A 24,956-nucleotide genomic window follows, 5' to 3' on the forward strand; every position below is an offset into this window, starting at 1 on the left:
AACATATGTATAAGATGGACTACTAGAATGAATTAGGTGTAAACACGGCAACATGGCTGGATATCTCAAAAAACAGAATGTTGAGTGAAGAAAGAAACGGAACAAGATTTATAGTACAATACTGTTTATGTAAATTAAAACATAACAATACCATACATTTTCCACATATACACATATATGTAAATAAAACATATGAATGGTGGATTGGAAAAACACACGTTAAATACACAAGAGTGGGGTGCCTATGTGGGAGGGGGGATGGTATTAGGGATGGGTGATGAAGTGGACAAAACAAAACAAAAAAGAATATAAGGGCTTCATATGGACCAATGATGACACAGTGTGCCAAGAACTGAGGAATATGGTCAACTCAATTCTGTGCATCTCATAGAGTAAAGTAATTGAGCGTCCAGGGAACAGGCTGGCTGGGGAGACTCCCAGGCTTGTTTGTTTGTTTTTTTCCCCATGACATCCATCCCTCTGAATTTAATCAAAGCTTACCAAAATCCCAGCTGTATACAGTGGATCCTTCTGAAGGGCTCCTATCCCAGACCGAGCAGTCCCTCCATAAGCTATTACTTTGTGTATATGTGTGGGGGGCATTACCTAACCCAACAGTTCCCCCAAGTTTGATCCCCAATTACCAGTCCCCATTCTCCATGGTGGTCCAGTTTCAGGAACACCTTATCTGGGTTTTTGAGAGGAGACTCATACAGGAGTTGGGAGTGGTACCTGGGGGCTCCAGACTTTTGGAAGAGATGGGATTCTCAAGTATCCTGTCCTCCATGTTCAGAGCCTGGGCCAGGGGAGGAAGATCTTTTGAGATGGGAGTCTACGCTCTTGCTACATCCATACATATCATTTTCAAATTCCATCTCTCTGACCACTCTACTTCCTGCTGCAGGCACATACTGTTTTTTCTTCTCTCAATTAGGTGCATATGTGCACATGTGTGCTCACATGCACTGTATATGTCTCCACATACAGGCATTTGCTCACATGTGTGCCCCAGGCCAGAGTGCGCCCCAACAAAGTCACACAGACACACTGTCTCACTTGACCATACCCCCCTACATATGGTCATTGCAGATAGGGCACACACCCACCCACACACAGAGACAGAAAGAGAAAACATCCAATATAGCATTGTTCATTTCAGTTTTCCATTTACAAAATCCAATGGTGAATCCAGGCAGTTAGAAAAAAGAAATAGAGGAAAATCCTCCTGAATGTACCCTATCTACCCCCACCCCACTCCCTGGGAAAGGCACCCCCATCACTATCACTGAGAGAACAGGTACCCCCCCTGTATACCAGTCTCTCAGCCACTCTGGCCTGCCTTTCCAGGGCCACTGCATAACCAGGCTCATTAATGTCTCTCCTGCCTAGAGTGCCTTCTCCATTCCTCTTGCTTAAGTCAAGGCTTGCCCAGTTCCGGAGCTGTCTTAGGGTAGGGAGGGAGTGTAGGACAAGGGCTTCTATAGGGGAGAGAAAGGGGGTGAAAAAATACAGATCTCCCCCTCTCCCAGGAGATGAGAAGGGGACAGAGAACTTGGGAAAGACCAGGCAAAGAATGCCAGTTTGGCTCACCAGTCCATAAGACTTGATGTGAACCCAGAGTGGGCTCTGCTCTGGGAAGGAGGCTTTGGATCTCCCACCTGGGGAATCTGGCTGCATTCTGCTCCACTTGGGGTGGAAGTAATGGTGGAGGGAAGAAGAGGGGAAGGGCTGTTCAGAGCAAGTAAGTCGGGGGCTAAGGGCCCAGAAGGCCAAGGGTTACCACAGAGGGACTTGAGGCCCCTGAGGCTTTAAGGGACAAAAAGAGGCCAGAGAGGAATGGACTCAAGTCCACAGTGCCTTGGAGCTTATACCACTATGACTTACCAAGGAGAGTAGCATGAACTCAGGAGACAATTCTGGGGTTCAACTCTGCTCTGTCCCCAGGCTTTGGGATTCAGCCATTCTGGGGAGTTTGACTTTCTCCCTACACTTCCCTGGAGGGGTGCTGCTCCTGCCTGTATGGCACCCACATCGACTTCAGTGGAGTTGGAGTGGATTTCCATCCTCAGGAAGAGCTGAAGGATGGTGATCCTGGAGGCAGCTTGAGAGAATGCAGCCAAGCTGAGGTCTCTTCAGCTCGAGGCATATTGCTAGCATCCTGCTCTTCACCTAACCTGGGCCCATCCCAGAGGCCCTTCTCCCTCCCCTCCTTGTTTCTCAAACAGATGCTCAAGAAACAATTGGGAAGTCTGGACACGGTAGGGATGGATAAAAGACTGGCCTTGGGACCAGGGTTAGCCTAAAACAACATTGCACACAACATAGCAATTAAACCTTGCTCCCTGGGGACCGAACACCCACTTTGGTCCCTCTCGTCAGCAGATCAATTTCATCCAGACCTTGCTAAAGGACTTGGAAGGAGAGGGTGCGTGGGAGCAGAGGGGACAATAAGAGCTCTAGAAGTCTATTTTACAGGACAAATTTCCCCCTTCTGGACAATGTCAGAGGAGAGACATTAGAGCAAGAAAGCCTGTCTCCTCAGCTATGAGTAGGAAAACCTGCATTTTCAGTTTTTTTTTTTTTTTTCTGAATTGTCACTTCTGAGAGGAGAGACACCGTAGAAGTGGAGGAGGAGGAGGTGGAGACAGGCCCCATAGGACTAGAAATGCATCTTTCCCAGTCCCCACCCAGTCCCTAGCCCTGGGGAGGTGTTGGCAAAGGTGCCTAGATTCCAGGTTGTTCCAGGGTCTGGGGCTGGAGCTCAGAAAGAAAGGCTCCGGTATGGAGCCCTACCTCTTCCCTTCTGTTGGCTCCATCGTGGTGGCCACGACCTTCTCCCTGCCTGTCTGCCTACCAGCCTGCTTCACATCACACAGTAGGGTTCTCTAGGAGCTGGGGCACCTCCTGTGCCCCAGCAGGGGGCGTGAGTCCTCAGGCACTTCTTGAGGTCCTTGTTGAGCAGGAAGCAGACGATTGGGTTGACGGCAGCCTGGGCGAAGCTCATCCAAACAGCAGTGGCCAGGTAACGGTGCGGCACCGCGCAGGCTTTCACAAACACTCGCCAGTAGCAGGCCACGATGTAGGGTGACCAGAGGAGCAGGAAGAGCAGTGTGATCGCGTAGAACATACGGCCCAGCTGCTTTTCACCCTTGACCTCGTCCATGCCCAGCAGCCGCCGGCTGGCTGCATGCCCATTCTGCCGGATACCCAGTAGGGTTGGTGGCATGGGCCCTCGGCCAAAGCCAGCGATCCAATTGGCAGCAGCCTGGCCAGTGGCCCCAGGGCCATGGAATGTCCAGTTCTGACTGATGGCTGGCACCATCTGCACAGGCTTCATCTTGCGGTGACGATACTCGAAGAGGAGCAGCTTGCCATAGACAGCATGTGTGGCTGCCATGAGCACAGCCAACATAAGCATGAAGCCCAGCGTGTCATTGGCCTTGAAATAGCGATGCTCAAAGATACACTGGTCCTCCTCACGGATGAACTTGTAGGTGCCCACGTCGAAGACAGGTGGGAAGGCCATGGCCACAGACAGGGTCCAGGCCATGCAGATGACAGCTGCGCATGTCCAGAGTGTCATGCGCTTGGCATAGAAGCGGTGGTGGGCGATGGCCATGTAGCGTGTGACGCTGATGCAGAACAGCATGAAGGCCGCATGGAAGCAAAAGAGCACAGCCATAAAGGCCACAATCTTGCAGCTGAGCGCACTGAAGGTCCATGAGGAGCCGTGGCGCACAGAAGCCAGCACAAAGGGGAAGCAGACGGCAGAGCGTATGCCGTCAGCCAGGCACAGGTCCAGCAGAAAGTAGTAAGGAGCCTTGTGCAGGGCACGGTCCTTGAGCACCAGCAGGGACAAGATGGCGTTGCCCGCCAGGCTCACGCACATGATCAGTCCCAGCAGCACCAGCTTCACGTAAGCCACTGCTGATGGTGGAGACAGTGCACCGCTCACCTCCTCGGGCTCTCCAGTGGTGTTGGCCATACTGAGGGGCAGGGGCTGCTCCCAACCCTATGGGGTCAGCCAGTCCAGTACTCGATGGGCCCCAGGGGACTCCATCAGTTGTTCTGCTGGGCTGCACCTGCAAATGAGGATAATGGGGGAGACACAGACACAGATAGAGGTATGAGGGCAGGAGAGAGTGTGAAAACACACACACAGGGGCAGAGAGAGTGAGGAAGGACAGAACAAAGAGAAAATGGACACCAAATGAGACAGAAATGGAGGGGATGAGAAAGAGTTAGAAAAGATAGGGAGACAGACAGAACCAGAGAGACAAGAAGAGGGGGAAAGAAGGAGAGAGTAGGGAGGGAGAGAGAGAAATACAAGAAAAAGAAACAGTGAGAAACAGATGAAAAGGAAAGGTGAGGAAGAAAGAGAAAGGGCAGTGTTAGTGTGTCTATGCGGCCTCCCCTCTTACTCCCAGCTGGTGTCAGGCCCTGCCCCTGGCCCACTGCTGCTCCTCCTCCCTCCTTGCTGCGTGAGGGGTGCTTCATCTCTCTGGATGTCCTCGGTTACCTCTTTCCTCCATTGGTGGGTCTGTGGGATGGGGATGTGGGTGCAGCTATTCTCTCCCTTTGTAAAGCCCAAAGGTTGTGTTCTTCAAACTTTTAAAACTGCCACCCATAAGAAATACATTTTACATCACAACCTGATACACATATACACATGTGTACATAGAGCTGAATACAAAGTTTCACAAAACAGTACAGATTATATATGTAATGTACCTCATTAGCTTTTATTCTATTTCACAGTGTTTTTTTTCTTTTTGGTTAACATTAGTAGCCACTCATTAAATAGGTTTCTTTATTCATAATGAATGTGTTTAGCACACTCATGGAACAGAGGGAAGATCAGTGTGGTTGGAAAAGGGCAGGCAAGTAAGACAGTAGAAAGTGAATTCACAGAGGGGTCTGGGGCCAGATTGTGCAGGGCTGTGAGCCACGACAAAGACTTAGGTTTTTACTTTAAATGAAGTGGAAAGTATGTGTGAACATAAAGATATAGGTATGTTTGTATGTACTCATTTCTTGAAAAACTATTTATTGAGCATCTACTGTGTGCCAGGCACTGGTGACACAGATGTGAAATAAACAGACGAAGGTCTCTGCTCTTGTGAAGTTGACATTCTAAATAATAAAGAAGATACACAGGTGAAATATAGTAGGTCAGATGATGATAAGTTCCTAAATTTAAGGAGGGAAGGGGGATAGGAAGTGCCAGGGGTGGAGGAAGTACAGTTTTGTTTATTTATTTTTGGAAGTACAGTTTTAAATGAGGTGGACAGGGAAAGCTTCATGGAAGAGGTGTCATCTGAGCAAAAAAAATGGGGGAGGTGAGTGAGCCATGTGGATATCTGGGAGAAGAGAATTCTAGGCAGAGGGAATAGCCAGAACAAAGGCTCTGAGGTGAGACTGCACGCAGTACATTTGAGGAAGAGTAAGGAGGTAGGTGGAATGGAATGAGCAAGGGGAAAGTGGTAGGAGGAGAGCTCAGCAAGGTGGTAAGGTCAGATCATATAGGTCACACTGAGGACTCTGACTTTTAATCTGAGTGAGATGGGTGCCCTGGGAGAGTTTTGCACAGAGATAAGATGTGATATGACTCAGGACTGAATGGGATCCTGCTTGCTGTGGTGAGGAGCATAGACCATGTGAGGCGAAGGTTGAAGTAGGGATACTACTTAGGAGGCTCCTGTAGTAATCTAGGTAAGAAAACAGCACCCTTGTGCCCCCCTGCCCTGCTTTATTTCTCTTCCTGGAATTTCTCTCTTTTGATGCACTACATAATTTACCTTTTTTTATAGTTGTTTTAATTTATTTATTTATATCGTCATATAGTTGATATAAGTATTATATAAGTTACAGACAGTGATTCACAGTTTTAAAGATTATACTTCATTTATGGTTATTATAAAATATTCACTTTAAAATTTTGATTTATTGCCTGCCCTTCCCTATTAGAAGGAAAGCTCCAGGGTAGGGATTATCAACTCACAAATTCTAGAAGAGCAGTGCAGAGCCCACCGTAGGCTCTCAGTCAAAAGCTGTCAAATCAATTGGTTGAGGGACTAGTGGGGGGCTAGTGGCTCAGGGAGGGCCACCTGGAGGCATCCATGTAGGATTTGCTGAGAAAGCAGTCTGGGCAGTGTATGAATGGGAGGGCACAGGAAAGCTTGGGGGTAAGTAGGAGAGCTCCTGGTGTATGAGGGCTGGGTGGGGGATGTAGGGTGTGATAGGATAGCAGGGCAGGTTTCCCAGGAAAGGCAGTAAAGCAGAAGCCAGAGAAGCTCAGAACTCCTGCTGGGGCTGGGATGGGATTAAGGTTGGAAGAGGTGGGGCTTGAGTGGATGTCTTTCTACCCCCTCCCTCCCTGGAAAATGGCTCCCCTTTGCACTGTTTCTCAGTTCAATCCAACTGAGCCTGCCACAGCCACCTGGGGCCAAGCTTTTCTCATGGTACCCCAAAGTCTCAGAGCCAGTGCCAGTGTACTGAGAGAAGGTGCTAGGGCAGAGGCTTGAGAGAAGTGGAGTTGGTGGGCCCCTTCAGCCCCTCAAGGCCTCACAGCTCCCACACATCTGTGGACCAGCTGATAGCTGGGTGTGTGTAAACATGCACACACACACACACACACACACACTCCTTAGCCTTGAGGAGTGGCAGGGGGAAGTGATAGAGACAGAGATTGAATGTAAGAGAGTCAGAGAGACACACAAGTGACAGAGAAAGAGAGGCGCAGAAGGAGAGAGATGGAGACATAGGAATGTGGCAGGGAGGGGTGGGAGAAATAAACAGAGAAAGGAGAGAGGTTTACATAGAGAAGAGGAGACAAAAAGAGGAAGAAGAGAGGAAGTAAAAAAAAAACCAGACAGACACACACAGAGAAACAGAGACAGTGCAAGAGACCAACACGGGAGAAATATAGAGACAGAAAGGGGAAAATAAAGAGATGAGAGTGGGAGAGAGAGACAGAAAAAAGAGAGACAGAGAGGGAGGGAGGGAGGAGACAGAGACAAAGAGTAAGGACAGGGATAATGCCAGGAAAGGGAGAAAGATGTAGAGAAATAAAGGGACAGGGATGGGGAGTGAGAGGCAGATATAGAAAGGTGATGGAGATAGAGAGAGGCAGAAATAAAGATGGATACAGACAGAGGGAGACACAGAGACAAACTAAGACCAAGAAAGTGGATAATGTGTAGCTCAGAGTCTCAGTGAAAACAAAAACAAACACTAAAATGAACAAACAAAACAAAAAACCATAAAACAATACCAGCAAACAAACAAAACCCTGGTGTTGCCTGGAAAGCTGGGGTGATAATATAAAAAGTGAGGAGAGGGTTCTGAGCACGGGCAGCCACGGCCTGGGACCATCCGACACTAAGGATGCATGTGCATATGCGTAACACATACACACCCGCTTGTGCCCAGATGCCCTTAGACAGAGATACACAGACACCAACACACACCCAGAATCACATAGGCTACTTCTATAGAGACCAATGGACAGCAACCAGCTCACATATAGGGGCACTGGTGTGCATGCGAGGTGTGCATACACACACACACACACACACACATACACACACAGTATATTGTGTATGCTGCCTCATTCACATGGCACAGTGTACCCCTGCTTAAACACCCGCGCTTTGTTCTCAGTAAAGGTATTACTGCCCCCTAGGGGAAATTTTGGAAATTTATAGGTGCATTTTTTGGTTGCCACAGCGCTGGGTGTGTCCTTCTAACATTTTTGGAGTCCTTCGTGAGGATGTTGGCTGTCCAGAGACCTGTAGGGCAATTCTACACAGTCAACATATGTCTCACATCCCACAGAATTTTGGACTTGGCGTGAACTGAACCTAGACACTAACTCTATTTCACTGATAAACACAGTTGTTTCTTTGATTTAATGCATCCTGAATTATCCAGGAATGTGGCTATCACGTTAAGTCTAGAGACTATGCTTTGTTTTGTGGAGCACTTTCCTTGCGTAGTTCACTATTTAGGAAACTCTCATTCCTAGGCCTTTGCCTGTCATTTTCCTGCACTTTGTACAAAGGGCAGCTTCTGATTCTTCCCCTTCTCTAAATCCATGTTTACCTGTTATGTTACAAGCCTTTAATTCACTGAATCTCTTAGGGAGTGTCATGTCCAAGCATTTCTGTATTGAAATACAAATTATTTTCTTATAAATCACTTTCATTTCTTATTTATTAGAGTTAATACAATGTGGATATGGTATAATATACTATATGTCTTCTTTTGAAATTATATATGCAGAGAGGTTATATTATCTAAGAACTTACTGTCCAGATGGTAAAGGGGTGTTACAAAATATCTTACATAAAAGAGGGTGTTGTGTACAGGAGGGCTAAGAATTGCTCATGTGCACAGACACACTCAGACACACACGCATATACACATACATGTGCAGTGGCCCACAAACCCATTAATTACAACTCCCCTAACACACACACAAACTCTTAAATCCTGAGAGATACACACACGTAGACCTACTCATTGTCACTCACACTCAGGCTCATATATACCCTTTGTCCCAGTGTACCTGATTATTCAAATCCTCTCATGTATTCAAACTCTCGCAACACAGGTATGAAAACAGTGGCATATCTGTATTATCACATATACAATCATGGTTACACACGTTAACACTCAGTGACATACACCAGCATGCTCACATGCACTTGAACCCTGACACACACACATATATATATATACACACAAACGCACATATGTATGTGTATACAGACAGACTGCCCCTCAGATACCAACAGAAAAATAGACTAGTTAAAAACTACTCACATATACACACATGTACATACTCTAACACACAGAGACCAACTGATCCAAGATGTCTCACACAGATTAGTTACACTCACCAACACAGATGTGTATACCCTAGCACAGGTACACACAGTTGCCCATTCATGTACATTATGCAGAGAAGTAGACCAGCTCCAATGAACACACACACACACACATACACACCCCTTAGCAAAATGCAAGCACAAGCAAACACAAAGAGAAAAGCCAGATATAGTATATACAGATACACTCTCACACACAGATGTCTATACACACACAATCTTGCTCACAACTCAGATACACTTACTTGACATATACATCCTGCAACAGGTATATATCAAGAGACAAACCTGTGCAAGTGCACAGAGCAGCCAACTCTGGAACATACAGGCAGAAACATTAGCAGAGCTGCCCTGGGCTGGAGCAAGATGGGGCTCAAGGGGACCCTGTGAGAAGGGAGGTTGTAAATGTCTGGACTGCTTCCTGTAGGAACATCCCAGATAGTTGGATTATTACTTTGATTGCCACTTTTTGTTCATAATCAGTAAGACTTTTTGCTTTTGCCCATACGTGTACAATGTTTGTTTTTCTTTTAATTTTATCTCATTCTTATTTTGGGGCATTTTTTTTCCTACAAATATAGAAGGGCTATATGATTGTAGCTGTTATTACTATTACATAGTATCGTGTGCTCAGTTGCTCAATTGTGTCCGACTCTTTGCAACCCCATGGACTGTAGCCCACCAGGCTCCTCTGTCCATGGGATTTTCCAGGCCAGAATACTGGAGAAGGTTGCCATTTCCGCTTTCAGGGAATCTTCCTGACCCAGGGATTGAAACTGCATCTCTTGCGTCTCCTGCATTGGCAGGTGGATTCTTTACCACTGTGCCACCTGGGAAGCCCTATATAGTATTAGTGAAGTGAAGTCACTCAGTCGTGTCCAACTCTTTGCGACCCCATGGACAGTAGCTTGCACCAGGCTCCTCTGTCCATGGGATTTTCTAGGCAAGAGTACTAGAGTAGGTTGCCGTTTCCTTCTCCATATATAGTATTAGGTGTTCCTAAAGAGAATATACCTATTTTGTTAATTTCCTTGATTATTGCTTCTTTATTTTAAAAAAATGTTCTCTTCTAGAACATTTCAAACAGAAATGTAGAAGAATCCTGTAACAAACCTCTGTGCACCCAGTGCCCAGCTTCACGAACAGTCAACTCATAGGGTCTTGTTTCACCTATAACCTCATCCAGTTCTCCCACTTTCAGAGTATTCTGAAGCTTGTATATTATGCCATTTCATCCATAAGAATTTCAGTAATTATTTCTAAAAGATAAGAACTCTTTAAAAAGTATTAGAACATTTTTATTATTTCTTTGCTTATTTATTGATTTATTTGCTACTGGCTTTTAATATTTAAAATTTGGCAAATCTGATTCTTGGCAGGATTTCATAACTGATTTCACAATTAATTTTTATCTTTTATTAGGTAAAAAATTTGTCAATAAACAAGTGCAGCCTGACTACAGTTGAATTGATTCATTAAAGAGAACTCTAAGCCTTTCTGAGTAATTGGCCTCTAATTAAAATAAATTAATTTAAAAAAAGAGAGAGAGAAACAAATTCCACCAAAAAAAATATATAGAAGACCTAGAACTTGATTTTTTGGGGAAAAAAAATCAATTTTCAGAAGTCACAAAGGTCTGCTGACCCCTTCAATACTTCATATTCAAGTAGATTTAATTTTTAAGATATTTCTTTCCTCATCAAATTGGATTTTTTTTATCAAATCTGGAAAATCAGGAGACTCATGAGACAAACGCAGTAGTCTTCCCTCCAAAATAATCCAGGATATTCCTAATTTAAACAATTTAATGAGGATTGTCTCAGACTTGAGTTCAGCTGCCCAATTAGCCCTCTCTTCCTCAGCCTAAGCATGGAAAAGTTATCAAAAGAAACTTTCCCAGTAGGCTATGTTGGTCAACAGACCACAAAACAATCTATCACACAGAGAAAGATATGGACCTGTTGAAGCATCTAGAAGAGCAAATTAAGAAACTGGGCTCTTTTTTGAGATGAGTTAGAACATTCTTAGATGGAGCTCAACCAGCTAGTAACAAGGTTATGCAATTAACCAGTAAAGCTAAGATGCCTGCCCAGTAGAATCTTATATGTTAGCAGACTGCTGGGAAATTGTCCACACATTTGAGACCAAATAGAAAAGGGGACACTTTCAATGATTTCTGTAGGAGACACACTGATGACAGGTCAAGGGATATCAAGATAACACTAACTCAGAAGATCACTGAATCAAAGGAGTTTTCATTTTATATTGATGTATCTTAGGATGTTGATTAACTGTGCTTGGTTTATAGTACTGGTCAGAAAGCCTTAAGAGAAATGCCAGAAGAACCAAAAAAACTAAGGTTGAAGTATTCAAAGTGATAGATAAATATTTTGAAATATTGTGGAAACTCTGCACAAGTCTGTGGACTGATGCTGCTGTTGTGATGGCAGGAAGTTTACAGCTGGAATTTGTTCTGAAAATGCTGAGAGTCATCCATGCTGCTGCTGCTGCTGCTAAGTCACTTCAGTTGTGTCCGACTCTGTGTGACCCCAGAGACGGCAGCCCACCAGGCTCCCCCATCCCTGGGATTCTCCAGGCAAGAACACTGGAGTGGGTTGCCATTTCTTTCTCCAATGCATGAAAGTGAAAAGTGAAAGGGAAGTTGCTCAGTCGTGTCCGACTCTTAGCGACCCCATGGACTGCAGCCTACCAGGCTCCTCCATCCATGGGATTTTCCAGGCAAGAGTACTGGAGTGGGGTGCCACTGCCTTCTCCAAGAGTCATCCATGGAGGAGCCTTAACCTATAAAAGTTTGCCCAAAGGTCTAACTTCTACTGTAAATGATGCCAGGTGAATTTAATTAGATCCAAGGCATTACCCACCCACTTATCAAGCTTTCTCTGAAGCACTGGAATCAGTATATGTTTCTCTATTGTTTTAAACCTAAGTGTGTAGGATATTATAAAGGAGCTATTAGCTAAAAGAAAAATTTCAGCATTCATTTGTGAATGACTCTCCCTTTGCAGATTTGATGCTTACTGGCTTCAACACATGGCTCTTCGAGCACGTGAATAAAATATATCAAAAATTTTCAACACTCAAAGATACATGAAAGTATATTGACAAGGTTTATGTATTTGAAGCCAAACTTCACCTTGGAAGAAGTCAAATGAAGTATGGTTCCTAGATGTAACTAATGCTTAGATGTAACTAAGATTCTAAGGTAATACTAAAGAAAACTTATTATGAATAGAACAAGGTCTACTTAGGGGAAAACTTCATTATTTTTAAATACTCAAAATGAAAATTTTCTGTTAGATGTAACTAATGCTTAGATGTAACTAAGGTTACATTAGATGCAACTAATGCTTAGATGTAACTAAGGTTACATCTTAGTTACATGTAACTAAGGTTACATCTAACTAATGCTTAGATGTAAGGTTACATTCAGTTCAGTTCAGTCACTCAGTTGTGTCCGACTCTTTGCGACCCCATGAATCGCAGCACGCCAGGCCTCCCTGTCCATCATCAACTCCCGGAGTTCACTGAAACGCACGTCCATCGAGTCGGTGATGCCATCCAGCCATCTCATCCTCTGTCGTCCCCTTCTCTCCTCCTGCCCCTAATCCAACCCAGCATCAGAGTCTTTTCCAATGAGTCAACTCTTCGCATGAGGTGGCCAAAGTACTGGAGTTTCAGCTTTAGCATCATTCCTTCCAAAGAAATCCCAGGGCTGATCTCCTTCATTAGATGTAACTATGGTTCTAAGGTAATACTAAAGAAAACTTATTATGAATAGAACAAGGTCTACTTAGGGGAAAACTTCATTATTTTTAAATACTCAAAATGAAAATTTTCTGTTGGATTCAAAATTCATGACTATTTGTTACAAGAAATTTCAACATCACATTTGATTGAAAGAAAACAAAGAGGGGTTAGATTTCAAGAAGGATCTCACCTTTGAAGCACAAAATTCAAAGGCTAAGATTATTGATTATTGATGAGAAAAGTTTTAATCAATTAAAAAATACCCTCTATTTGCTACCACTTACTTATGCAAACGGTTTCCTCTTGACAGTGATTACTAAGAGACAGAAGAGGTTGTGTAGCTATTCCCAACATAAAACCTGGGTGTGCCTAGCCATGGCAAGAATGAGTGAGTTATAAAGGGGAGGTGAAAAAGGGAAGCGTGCCCAAGCAGTTGTTCCATTTTTTAAGAAAGGTTGGTATGGTGTGAAAGCACCAGACATATTCAACATAAACTGCGCCTGATGCTTCAGAGAAACCAAAATGATACCTGATGACCCCAAAACTCATGCTTTTAAGTGAGCTTTCCGAACCATGCTGCTACATTTCATACATTCAAGCTAATTACGAGGGCATTAGGGCAAACTATGCCTAAACAACCTCCACGGAATGGGTCTCACCTTTTGACATCAAGAAGAGGCAGGCCACAATGGAAATTTATATCCGTGTCAAAAGTACCAATGGTTAGTTGCTTCATTTGTTTTGTTTGGGTTTTTACCAAGAAATACAATAATGATATAAATTATCTATGCTCAGCACTAAGTGATTTACCAAATCATGATGAAAATGACCATAAAATAAATCAAGACAGTCCTGACTGAAGATGCAGAAGTGGGCATGAATGTTGACCATTACAGATTTGCACGAGTGAATTAAAAAGTTACGTTTACAGAAGTGAGCTCAAGTGTGCCATGAAAACAATTGGAAAAGATTTCATTGAAAAGTTGCATACAGGGACTTCCTCGGAGGTACAGTGGTTGAGAATTTGACTGCCAATGCAGAGGACACAGGTTTGATCTCTTGTCTGGGAAGATTCCATGTGCCATGGGGCAACTAAGCCTGTGTGCCAAAACTACTGAGCCCACGCTCCACAACTACTGAGGCCCACATGCCCTAGAGCCTGTGCTCCACAACGAGAGAAGACACCACAAGAGAAACCCACGCATCGCGATGAAGAGTAGCCCCACTCAATGCGACTAGAGAAAGCCCACGCACAGCGACAAAGACCCAGTGCAGACAAAAATGAATAAATAAATAATTTTAAAAACTGCATACAAATCCAATACTAAATAACTTCTAAAACTTGGCATTTTAATTTCCTTATCACAATTTTCATAACATAAATAAAATGTAAGGAATTTCTTTTCCCCAAATCCCAGTACCCCGAAATCCTCTTAAAGTTTACTACAGTGTGCCATACAAATATTTCACCTCTGTGTGCTTGACACATTCACAACTAGTCATATTGCATAGATACTTGCATACGCAAACAGATACACAGCACACAGGCACAGGTGTACATGGAGATTCAAATATGCACTCACATCCAGACTTACTGCATCTGATAAGTGCAATCAGATGCTCACACACGTACCTCTTTTCCTACACAGAAAGAGTTAGGCATGTGTGTAGGTGCCCACCTACCAGCAAATCATGCAAAGATTTATATAACACACATATAATCACCCTTCTATAGAAATACAGCCTTAGGCACTGATACATTTGCCATTCATATGGGCACGTGCAGACACACACACCTACAGACCAAATCGTATGGACTTATATGCTTTCAGACACAGTCATACATGCACGGATGTAAGATCTGACATTCACACACAGGGTACATCCTGCTCACATCCTACAGATCCAAGCCCTTCCCCACCCCAGGCTCTTACACTAAGAGATTTGAACCTACTATCTTATATAAATCCTACCCCGGTACACATACATATATACACAGTACAGACTTGCTCACACACACAGACAGATGGCTCAGGCTCATTGCTACATACACAGAGGCAGGTAGGCATGTGGAGCAATGCAGACTCATGTATACACACACACATAGCCACTGCTGCTTATAAACATAAACAGACACACTGATTCACACCTACACATGCATTCACATGACGCAGAACACATATCTTAGTACATGACCATAAGGCATAAATCCTCTTCACACATTCACATCGACCCACATCATCACATATAAACCTGAATACCAACCTTCTTACATTTACAGACACTCACAACATGCATACATTTACACTCTGACCACTAAAAATCCCATTTACAGATAAAAATACACTGTGTACTACCACAGATACAGGTATATGCACTCACACACTCAGATGTGTGTATGCTAGGAAACATACACACAGGGCCAAACCCCCTCCATCAACCTCCCAGAACCATGCTTCCATTCTCATACACCCATGGTTTTATACACACACTGGGACACATATAAGTACAAACCCAATTTTATGTACAAACACACTCTTACATACAGCCAGGATGAGCAAATACATGTGGATACTGATAATGGCCAATATGCACACAGAAACTACCCCGTTCACACTTGCAGATGGGCACATGTGACAATTTTAGTACTGGGTAACACCATATAAGGTGCCAAACACAGTCCAAAGCAGTTTTTGAATATTAACTCATCCAATTCTCATCCTATGAAATAGGTAGTATTATTACCCTACTTTACAGATAAGAAATTAGGGCATAGTTGAGGTTAGGTGACTTTCCCAAAGCCACACAGCTAATAAAGGCAGAACTAGGATGCAAACTCAGAGCCTGGCTTGAAACCTTACAGATTCAACTTACTCACATGTAGAAACACACTCACCTCATACACATGTACAGATACACACTACTCTATCACAAGCACATGTACACACAAGCCGTCTACTCAGGCTCAGGAACAGTCATATACATACACATACATAAACACTCCATACATATACACAAACATATATATGTCTGTATACACATATACAGACAACCCAGCAGAGGTGTATTTTGCCCCAGGAAAGACATACACATTCATACACATTCCCCAAATCATGCACCCCACCAAGACACGCCCACACTATCAAACACACACATATACCACCAACACACTGTCTAGATAAATCCACATCACATACAGATGTACCCACATCCATAGACACACTCCCTACCCAGATATAATAAACTGTGGAAAACTCTGAAAGAGATGGGAACACCAGACCACCTGATCTGCCTCCTGAGAAATCTGTATGCAGGTCAGGAAGCAACAGTTAGAACTGGACATGGAACAACAGACTGGTTCCAAATAGGAAAAGGAGTATGTCAAGGCTGTATATTGTCACCATGCTTATTTAACTTACATGCAGAGTACATCATGAGAAACGCTGGGCTGGATGAAGCACAAGCTGGAATCAAGATTGCAGGGAGAAATATCAATAACCTCAGATATGCAGATGATACCACCCTTATGGCAGAAAGTGAAGAAGAACTAAAGAGCCTCTTGATGAAAGTGAAAGAAGAGAGTGAAAAAGTTGGCTTAAAATGCAATATTCAGAAAGCAAAAATCATGGCATTCAGTCCCATCACTTCATGGCAAATAGATGGAAAAACAGTGGCAGACTTTATTTTTTTGGGCTCCAAAATCACTGCAAATGGTGACTGCAGGCATGAAATTAAAAGATGCTTACTGCTTGGAAGGAAAGTTATGACCAACCTAGACAGCATATTAAAAAGCAGAGATGTTACTTTGCCAATAAAGGTCCGTCTAGTCAAGGCTATAGTTTTTCCAGTAGTCATGTATGGATGTGAGAGTTGGACTATAAACAAAGCTGAGTGCTGAAGAATTGATGCTTTCAAACTGTGGTGTTGGAGAAGACTCTTGAGAGTCCCTTGGACTGCAAGGAGATCCAACCAGTCCATCCTAAAGGAAATCAGTCCTGAATATTCATTGGAAGGACTGATGTTGAAGCTGAAACTCCAATACTTTGGCCACCTGATGTGAAGAGCTGACTTATTTGAAAAGACCCTGATGCTGGGAAAGATTGAAGGTGAGAGAAAAGGGGATGACAGAGGATGAGATGGCTGGATGGCATCACCAACTCAATGGGCATGAGTTTGAGTAAACTGGGAGTTGGTGATGGACAGGGAGGCCTGGCGTGCTGCAGTCCGTGGGGTTGCAAAGAGTCGGACACAACTGAGTGACTGAACTGAACTGAACCCAAACACTCTCACACACTATCCACATATATTCACATACACACACATCACTCAGATATATTTTATCTCTCTCCCATACACCATCCAGAGAAAACCTCATACATCCTACTTAGATATACCCACTCCCACATGCCCCACCCCAAGTGGGTACACTATTCTTTTTCTCACACACTATTTAGATGCACCCAGTCTCACACACACACAATACTAACACACTATCTCACACACACACCATCTAGATACACCTCATACATATATATCTCAAATACACCTACATTCAGAGGCACTCCACCTAGATACAGCCACACTTACACAAATTCCCAACTCAGTATACCCACACTCTCACATACAACATTCAGATACACCCAAACTCACATTTCCAATCTAGAGCCCCGATACCCAACCCAGGCACGCCTACAGTCTCTTTCACATGTGGTATTAAGACACACCCACAATGATACACACACCATTCAAAAATACTATACTTACACACACCTCACCCAGATACACTCACCTAACTCAAATACATCCAAATGCACATAATCCAGAGACACCCTACACATAATCCAGAGACACCCACTCACACACAAATCCTATCCATATACATCCACACTTCTCTGTCTCTCTCTCACACACATAAACACACAGAGCCCCACTCATACAGCCCCAGCTAGATACATCCTCTCATACGTATACACAATATCCAGATTCATCCCCTGTGGACCACTAAGACACATTCACACCCACATGCATCATCTAGGTATGCTCCACTACCATCTAGAAACATCTGCAAATTCACACACACACAGCCACCCAAGTATATCCAACTTTCACACATACTGTCCAGGTGCACTTCCCCAGACACTCTACTGACCAGATACACCCAATGTTCTTATCCTCTCCACACCACCCAGATGCACCCACATTCCAAACTCACACTTCCTACCCAACAGTGTCCCCCAAACACTCTCTTCTACATACCTCATCCGATTATACACATACTAACATACATACTCAAGTATATATACACCCAGATACACAATCAAAGCTGTAACAACACACCATCCAGATATACCTTAATACACTACCCAAATACACCTCTGCTCTCACCCACCCACCATCCAGATACATTCACATTCAAACACACTCCATCCACACAGTTTCACCAACAGCCCATATGTACCACACTCTCTCACACATCATCCAGATATACCCACTGACACACTTACATTGACTCCCTGACCCAATCAAACCCAAACACTTCTACCCCATCCAGATACACCTACCCACTCCTTCTACTGGATACATTCATGCTCTCACACTTCCATCACACTCAGAAACACCTACACACTCTCTTACATACACACACACACACACACACATAATCTAGCTCCCCCTCTCTTAATCACCATCATCAAGAATACCTACCTGCCACACACACCATGAGAATAAACCCATGCTCTCTCACATACACCACACACATCTCACTCACATATACCCCTCACAGCATCCATAGATACTCCCAACTATATACACACTCACACTTCACCCTCACCCAGATGTGCCCAAGTTCTCTCTTACACACACACACACACACATACACACCATATTGATATACTCCATACACACTTCCAGTGCCTAGATACACTTGTGCTCTCACCCACCTACACACCATCCAAATTTACCCACACTTGAATGCCCTAGTCCAATACACCCATACTCCCTCATACACTTACTCTACTCAGAAACACTCACACTCCCTCTTATACACATAACATAGATAGGTCCATAATGTAAAACATACATCTAGATAGCCCCTCACTCTCTCTTGCACCACCCAGATACACTCATACCCACATATCCCTAAAATATATACATTCTCATGTATCTTCCCACATAGCTACACCCAGAGTGTCACTCATATCATCCTCCACCCAATAGGCCAATGGTCTCATAGTGCCTCACAAATGCATCATTCACATATACCCACATCCACACTCATCACTCTCAAATACACTCAAATGTCTCACATACAAACCCTACCCAGAAACACCCAGGGTCTCTCTTACATACACACAAACTAGATCCTTCTCTCTCTCTCATCAAATATAGAACCTCTTCCACACACACTCACTCTACCTGAATGTGCCTTCCTTTTTCACTTATACATACACATTTAGATCTAGAATTCTCCCTGGATAGCACAATTTGGGTGCTGTGTGTAAAAACCATTTGCCAACCTTTGATACCACACAATGCCATTTTGTTCTGTGCCTTTGGTGGTGGCAGGAAGAATGGGAAAAGAGGTCTTTGTGTTTCAAGAAATCCTTTTCTAAAGGGGTCACAGGCCCCGTTCCCTAGTAGGACATCAGTCATTATTGGTTTCACTTCCTGAGTGTGAATGATAACAGGAATTATCCCGAGATCCATACAAAAGCCCCACACATGGTCAAGGCCAGAGAAACCCCAGAAGGTGGTCATGGATTGCTGAAGTGTTATGGCTTCTATTCTCTAGGATTTCTACACAATTAAAGCCAGACATGATCTAGCAGGGTACCACTGACCTTCAGACATGCACATAAATACATGTTGGGGTACACAGATCATAATGCAGACTCACAAGTATCCTCCCTTGTCTTCCCCTTCAATGATCAGACCTGTCTGCACAAGCCCAAGGCCAAATCTCTTTCCCTGAGACATGCACGTGAACAAATACCTACACTCATCCCTACACATAGGTACTCCCATGACAGTGAACACTCATGCTGCACTTGGTCCCGCATATGCACATCCACTTATCCTCAAACACAGACATATAGGCGTAGCATACATTCACATGACATAATGCCCACGAAGGACATACATTCACTCACAAACACAGGTGTATACACAGGCAAATTTATGCATATGTCCACAGACAGGCAAAGACTCTGTATCATCCCCAATAAGACAATGAACAAACATGATACACAGAAGTGAGCTCCCAAATATATACATGTACAGTCCCAGACATTACCACATAAGCATAGTTACACATACTCACACAAAGATGTACTCACACACACAAACACCCAGATGTGCACATGCTTATAATTTAGATGGTGTACTCATACATGGCATTCTAACACACACAGACATACACACAACTGGGCATGTACACCTATAAGCATATTCACATGAACTTAGGCTTGTACATCATTCCTCCATGCAAGAAATCAGACATGAAGACACAAATTACTTACAAAACACGCTCACTCACAATTATACACACCATGTCTGTACGTTGACACATGTTCGTACACCCACATGAGAAACTACGCAAACAAGAGTCATGCACATGTGGAAGAACAGTCACATATTCTCACAAACTTGTACACCTGCACAAGAAGGACTGCTAACACCCATCACAGACACACTCACGCAAAGACATCCTCACACACACACACACTCAAATGCACTTACAGGTCAAGAGGGGTGTGTATATATACTCACTTATACTGTTCTACAACATACACTCCAAAACAAACAATGGTAAACACAAATACACATATACAAATAATTAAGAACTGTACAAACTGGTACAGTTTGGACACCTGTACATTCAGACAGACACACACATGGGCATATTTACACACACATACACTTAGATGTGTGTGAATACACAGGCAAATATATAGACATGTTCACTCAAGTGCACACACAGCTAATATTCACACATACTAGAATACACACATACATTCAGTCACTCACAGGCATTTCCACACTCACACATTCAAACTCACTCAGAAATTCAAACAAAATACATAATGAGACGTGTGCATCCAATAATTATGAGTAGTTGCTCATGCAAACCACACTCAGAAATGCACTTACACACAAGTGTACCCACAAACACAAGTAGACGTATACATGAATGTAGCCATTTACCTATGCACACAGCCTTTTGTGCATATATTTAAAGGTGTACAGCCCTCAGCCATACATTCAAATGTGCACACATAGGCAAACCCAAAAGATATACTTTCATGCACAAAACATGTGCACTCACATACTCTCCCCTTCCCACACAATTAATTCTTTTTATACTAGTGTGACCATCTACACTAACATTTTCCTAATCAGATGTGGACCCAACGGTCTGTCTACAGACAATATGTTTTCAAACATGTACACACAGACATAGACATAATTCAAAATGTTGGAGAATCCATAAAGACATTCACATACAGGCCTACTCATACAAATACATGACAGGCACACCTATGCAGAAGTGTGTTCACACACACATACCCTCCCATACATGCATGGACACACACACACACAAGCCCGTTCACTTAGAAATACACCATTTAGATGCACCTATACTCATATGCACACATGGGTACACACAAATGTACACAATCAGATATACCCAGGAAATCACCTTATAGGATATGCACACCTAGGCATTCTGAAACCCTCATACTCATACACATACAATCAGACATGTACATTCAAAGACAAATGGATACCACACACATATAACAAAGCCAGATATTCAACAGGCCTATTGGCTCAGAGAAACAACACCCTCACTCAGGCTTAGGATCAAATATGCCCATTTGCTCACCCAGACAGATATGCAAAGTCATACCCACTCCCTTGTACAAATATGATCCTACTCAGACACCAGCACACTTGCACACCATCATGTGACTACACATTCATAGTGCCCATGAGCAGGTGCACACACAGAGCCATATGTTTCCAGTTGCACATATATACCCATGTTTAGGCCTAGATGCCTCTGGACCACGTGTGGGAGTCTCTCCCTTCTGTACCAAGTGCTTCTTTAGAAAAGTCTACTCTGTACCCCAGAATGCCACCCCTCCCTGCCCCCACAGATGAGGTCTTCTGGGCCTCAGTGTTTCCCCTCCCTCTACTCCTCCCCTGGCTTTGACAACTGTCCTCCAGCAACTGACCCCTCAAGCAGTGGTCCACCACATCTCCACATTCAGAAACCAACAGTGGACCCAACTGTCCTTCCAGCCCAAGCTCTATGTTGGGAACTCCCTGGGACCTGTCCCCCAGAGCTCTGGCTGCTACATGGGCCACACCCAAAGCCCTGTGATCTCAGAAGCTTCAGCCTTGTCACCAAGCCCTGCCAGCCACCAAGCCAAACTCTTGCCAAGTTTCCCCTCAACAGGGAGATGCATACATCACCAGGGTCAGCAATGCTGCAGGCTACAAGCCAGACCTCTGCTAGCTCATGGGGGCTCAAGCCTCTATATGTGTGTGCACAGACAGGGGCAAGTGTAGGGAAGGATCCTGGAGGAGGGTGGGGGCAGGAGGCTCTGCCTACAGCCACCACATATTCCTCCTTAGACCAACAGTCACAACACAGAATTGCTCCTGTCTCCCTCCCTTCCATGCCCCTCCCCCATTTACCTACCTGCTGCCCACCCCCTAGATCTCAGCAAAGACCCTGGAGAAGAGGGGCCAGTCCTTCCTCCAAATAAGTAATGACAATATTAACCATGAACAATCACCAACAATATTGACCATGAGCTTTGCTGACATTGCTTCAGGGTCACTTCTACAAACATCCTTTACTTACATGCACCAACTCATTTTGTCACTACACACACCCATGAAGGAAGGGTTACCAGTCTCTTTGACAGATGAGAAAACTGAGGTTCAGTAAGTTTCACTTTCACTATAAGTTGCAGAGCCAGTAGTTGAGGGAGGTCTCCCTGGAGAATCCATGTTCTCCCTGTACCAGGCTTTCTTGCCTCTTCAGGCAGAGGGATGACTGGCCAACAGCATGCAAGGCCACAATATCTGGGGAGTCCCAGACACAATGTGGATGTCTGAAACAGACTGAGAGCCTTGGATTAAGGCTAGGGCTCACACTGTGGAGGCAACCATGTTGTGCCTGCCCCTGCAGGGTGTTGCGTGGCATGGTCCTTGCCTCCCCCCTCTCATGGCATCAGGCAGTCTAGGGCCTGGAAGTGCTTCTCACCCCCACCTCACCTTCCTTTTAGCCCTACAGTGGCTTCCAACCCCTAGCTGGAAATCACAGCAGTATCCTCCGTAGTGAGTGAGCAAAAGTCTTTGCTACCTGTGGGGAGAGACAGGGGAAGGAAGGAAAGAAGAAAGCAAGGAGTGGGGGGTGGTCTGGGTTGGGAGCAGCTTCTCTACCCACCTGCCAGCTCATACACATGGGCAGACACACATACACAGACACACGCTGCATGCCAGCCAAGGAACCTGGCTGAGAGTGGAGAAGGGAGAGGAGGAAGCTGCAGGAGGCTGAGCCTGCCCAGGGTGCAGGCATTGTGAGGGGAGCACGGTCAGGCTCCAGACATGCCTTCCACAGATAGCACACAAGGAAATACTAACACAGCCTCGTGCTCAAACGCACCCATAATTATAAAAATAGACCCTGTACAGGGAAACAGGTGGTGGTTCCCTTCCTCACGGGACATTTGGGATCGAGGAAGATAGGGAGGGCTAGAGGACTCTCCAGGCTTGGGTGCCCAAGTAGTCCTTGTGATGGAGCAGAAAGAGAGACAGACAGAGTCAGAGAAAGAGAGCATGGCAGTGATAGAGACTCTGGAATATGTGTGGGGGGACATAAGTCCCAGCCCCCCATCCTCGATGGAGGGATGCTGACTACTTACCTAGGCTCTCTCAGCAGGACTGTCTTGAAATCCAGGGAGGATGCTCAAGCTGTCTCACTCAGGATAAATCACAGCCCAGGCCACATTGTGGGACCCTCAGTGATCTGGCAGCCAGTGACACTCCTGCTTCTGTTGCCGTGGATACAGCCGGGCTGGTCTAAATCGAAGACATTAGGGGAAGCAGGCACTGGAGGAGTGCACTGGGCAGGGCTGGGGGTGATGGGGAACACCAGGTGGGCAGCACAGAGCCTTGAGGTGCCCAGCTAGCTGGCAGGTGGGGGTCCCGGCAGGTGTTTCCCCAACTACACACTCCCTCCCCCATCTTCATGCCTCCGCCAAGCTGCGAGGGGGCCAACACTGGCCCCTGCTACCTGTCTGCCTGTCTGCCCGCCTGGCTGCTGGTCTCCCCCTTCCCCCTTCCTGTCTGCTTGCTGGCCGCGCCTTTTGTCCTCAGAAGACACGGTCCCTGCGGGGCCTCTGCCAAGCCTCTAGCAGATGCTCAGGGTCCTGGGCTCCTCCCTGGAAGCACCCGGGCCATGGCCTGGGAGAGCCCCAGGTTGGGGGAGCTCTCATCCAGGCTCAGCCCGCTCCCCAGGCCTTCAGGGATGGGGAAGAGGTGCAGGTCCACAGCCAGAGGCAGCAGCAGAGGTGGAGTTGAGAAGGGGATGGACGCCAGAAAGAGGGGGTGGGGTGGAGAGAGAGGCTGGCCTGATAGCTGTGTCCTGGGTTTTAGATCCGGGTTGAGGAGGGTGGCTCAGAGCATCCGAGGGGGGTCCTGATGCAAAACAGGGGCACTATGAGCCTGCCGGAGGGACCCTCCAGGCTTGGGAACCACCCCAGTTCACACAAATGTAGGTCCCAAGATGCTGGGGACTCCCAACGTGGATAGGGCATTGGCGGGGAGCTCAGGGCACTAAGCTGGACCCCATCCGGCCTGTCCGTCCCCCCTCTCCTCGATTTGCACGGTCCCTGCCTCAGGGGCGGGCGGAGGAGGGAGGGAGGCAGGGAGGGAGAGGGAGGGAAGGAGGGAGGCAGAACAGGCAGGGAGACTCCCAGCCGCCAGCCTGGTCCTCCCTGGGGTGGGGCAGGGAGGGAGGGCTGGCGAGTCCGGGGAGCAGCCGGCTGGCTGGCTGGCCGACTGGGTGGGGATGGCTGGCGAGGTGGCTGTGCTGCCAGGACAATAGCTGGCTGGGGAATTCAGACTCTAGTTTTTCTGAGATGCTGAAGAGAGGCACGCATGGAGGTGTGGAGAGGTACCTAAGAGGCCGCTCAGAGAGCAACTCACACGGGCTACAAAGTTCAGGGGAAGCAGGGGTAGGAGGGATCTGTGGTTGGGGTCAGGGCAGAAAGGTCTGTGGAA

General features: G+C 45.4%; 1 protein-coding gene across 3 annotated transcripts; it reads right to left on the bottom strand.

Moving 5' to 3' along the window:
- Positions 1 to 107: 107 nt before the first annotated feature.
- GPR173 (G protein-coupled receptor 173) lies at positions 108 to 24,320 on the bottom strand. 3 transcript variants are annotated; one of them, XM_086388698.1, is made up of 4 exons: positions 23,968 to 24,320; positions 23,597 to 23,753; positions 22,947 to 23,034; positions 108 to 4,082 (listed from the first exon to the last, which is right to left on the bottom strand). In XM_086388698.1, the coding sequence occupies exon 4, from the start codon at positions 3,983 to 3,985 to the stop codon at positions 2,864 to 2,866; it is 1,122 nt and encodes a 373-aa protein (XP_086244824.1). In that variant the 5' UTR covers positions 3,986 to 4,082; positions 22,947 to 23,034; positions 23,597 to 23,753; positions 23,968 to 24,320; the 3' UTR covers positions 108 to 2,863. The 3 variants fall into 3 exon arrangements, with proteins under 3 accessions (XP_086244824.1, XP_086244822.1, XP_086244823.1); XM_086388696.1 differs by lacking the exon at positions 22,947 to 23,034; XM_086388697.1 differs by having other exon boundaries at positions 23,597 to 24,278.
- Positions 24,321 to 24,956: the final 636 nt, after the last annotated feature.

This window comes from Bos grunniens, chromosome X (assembly GCF_055505025.1).
Source record: "Bos grunniens cultivar Pamir isolate PY7600 chromosome X, Bosgru_T2T1.0, whole genome shotgun sequence".
Taxonomy (NCBI): Eukaryota; Metazoa; Chordata; class Mammalia; order Artiodactyla; family Bovidae; genus Bos; species Bos grunniens.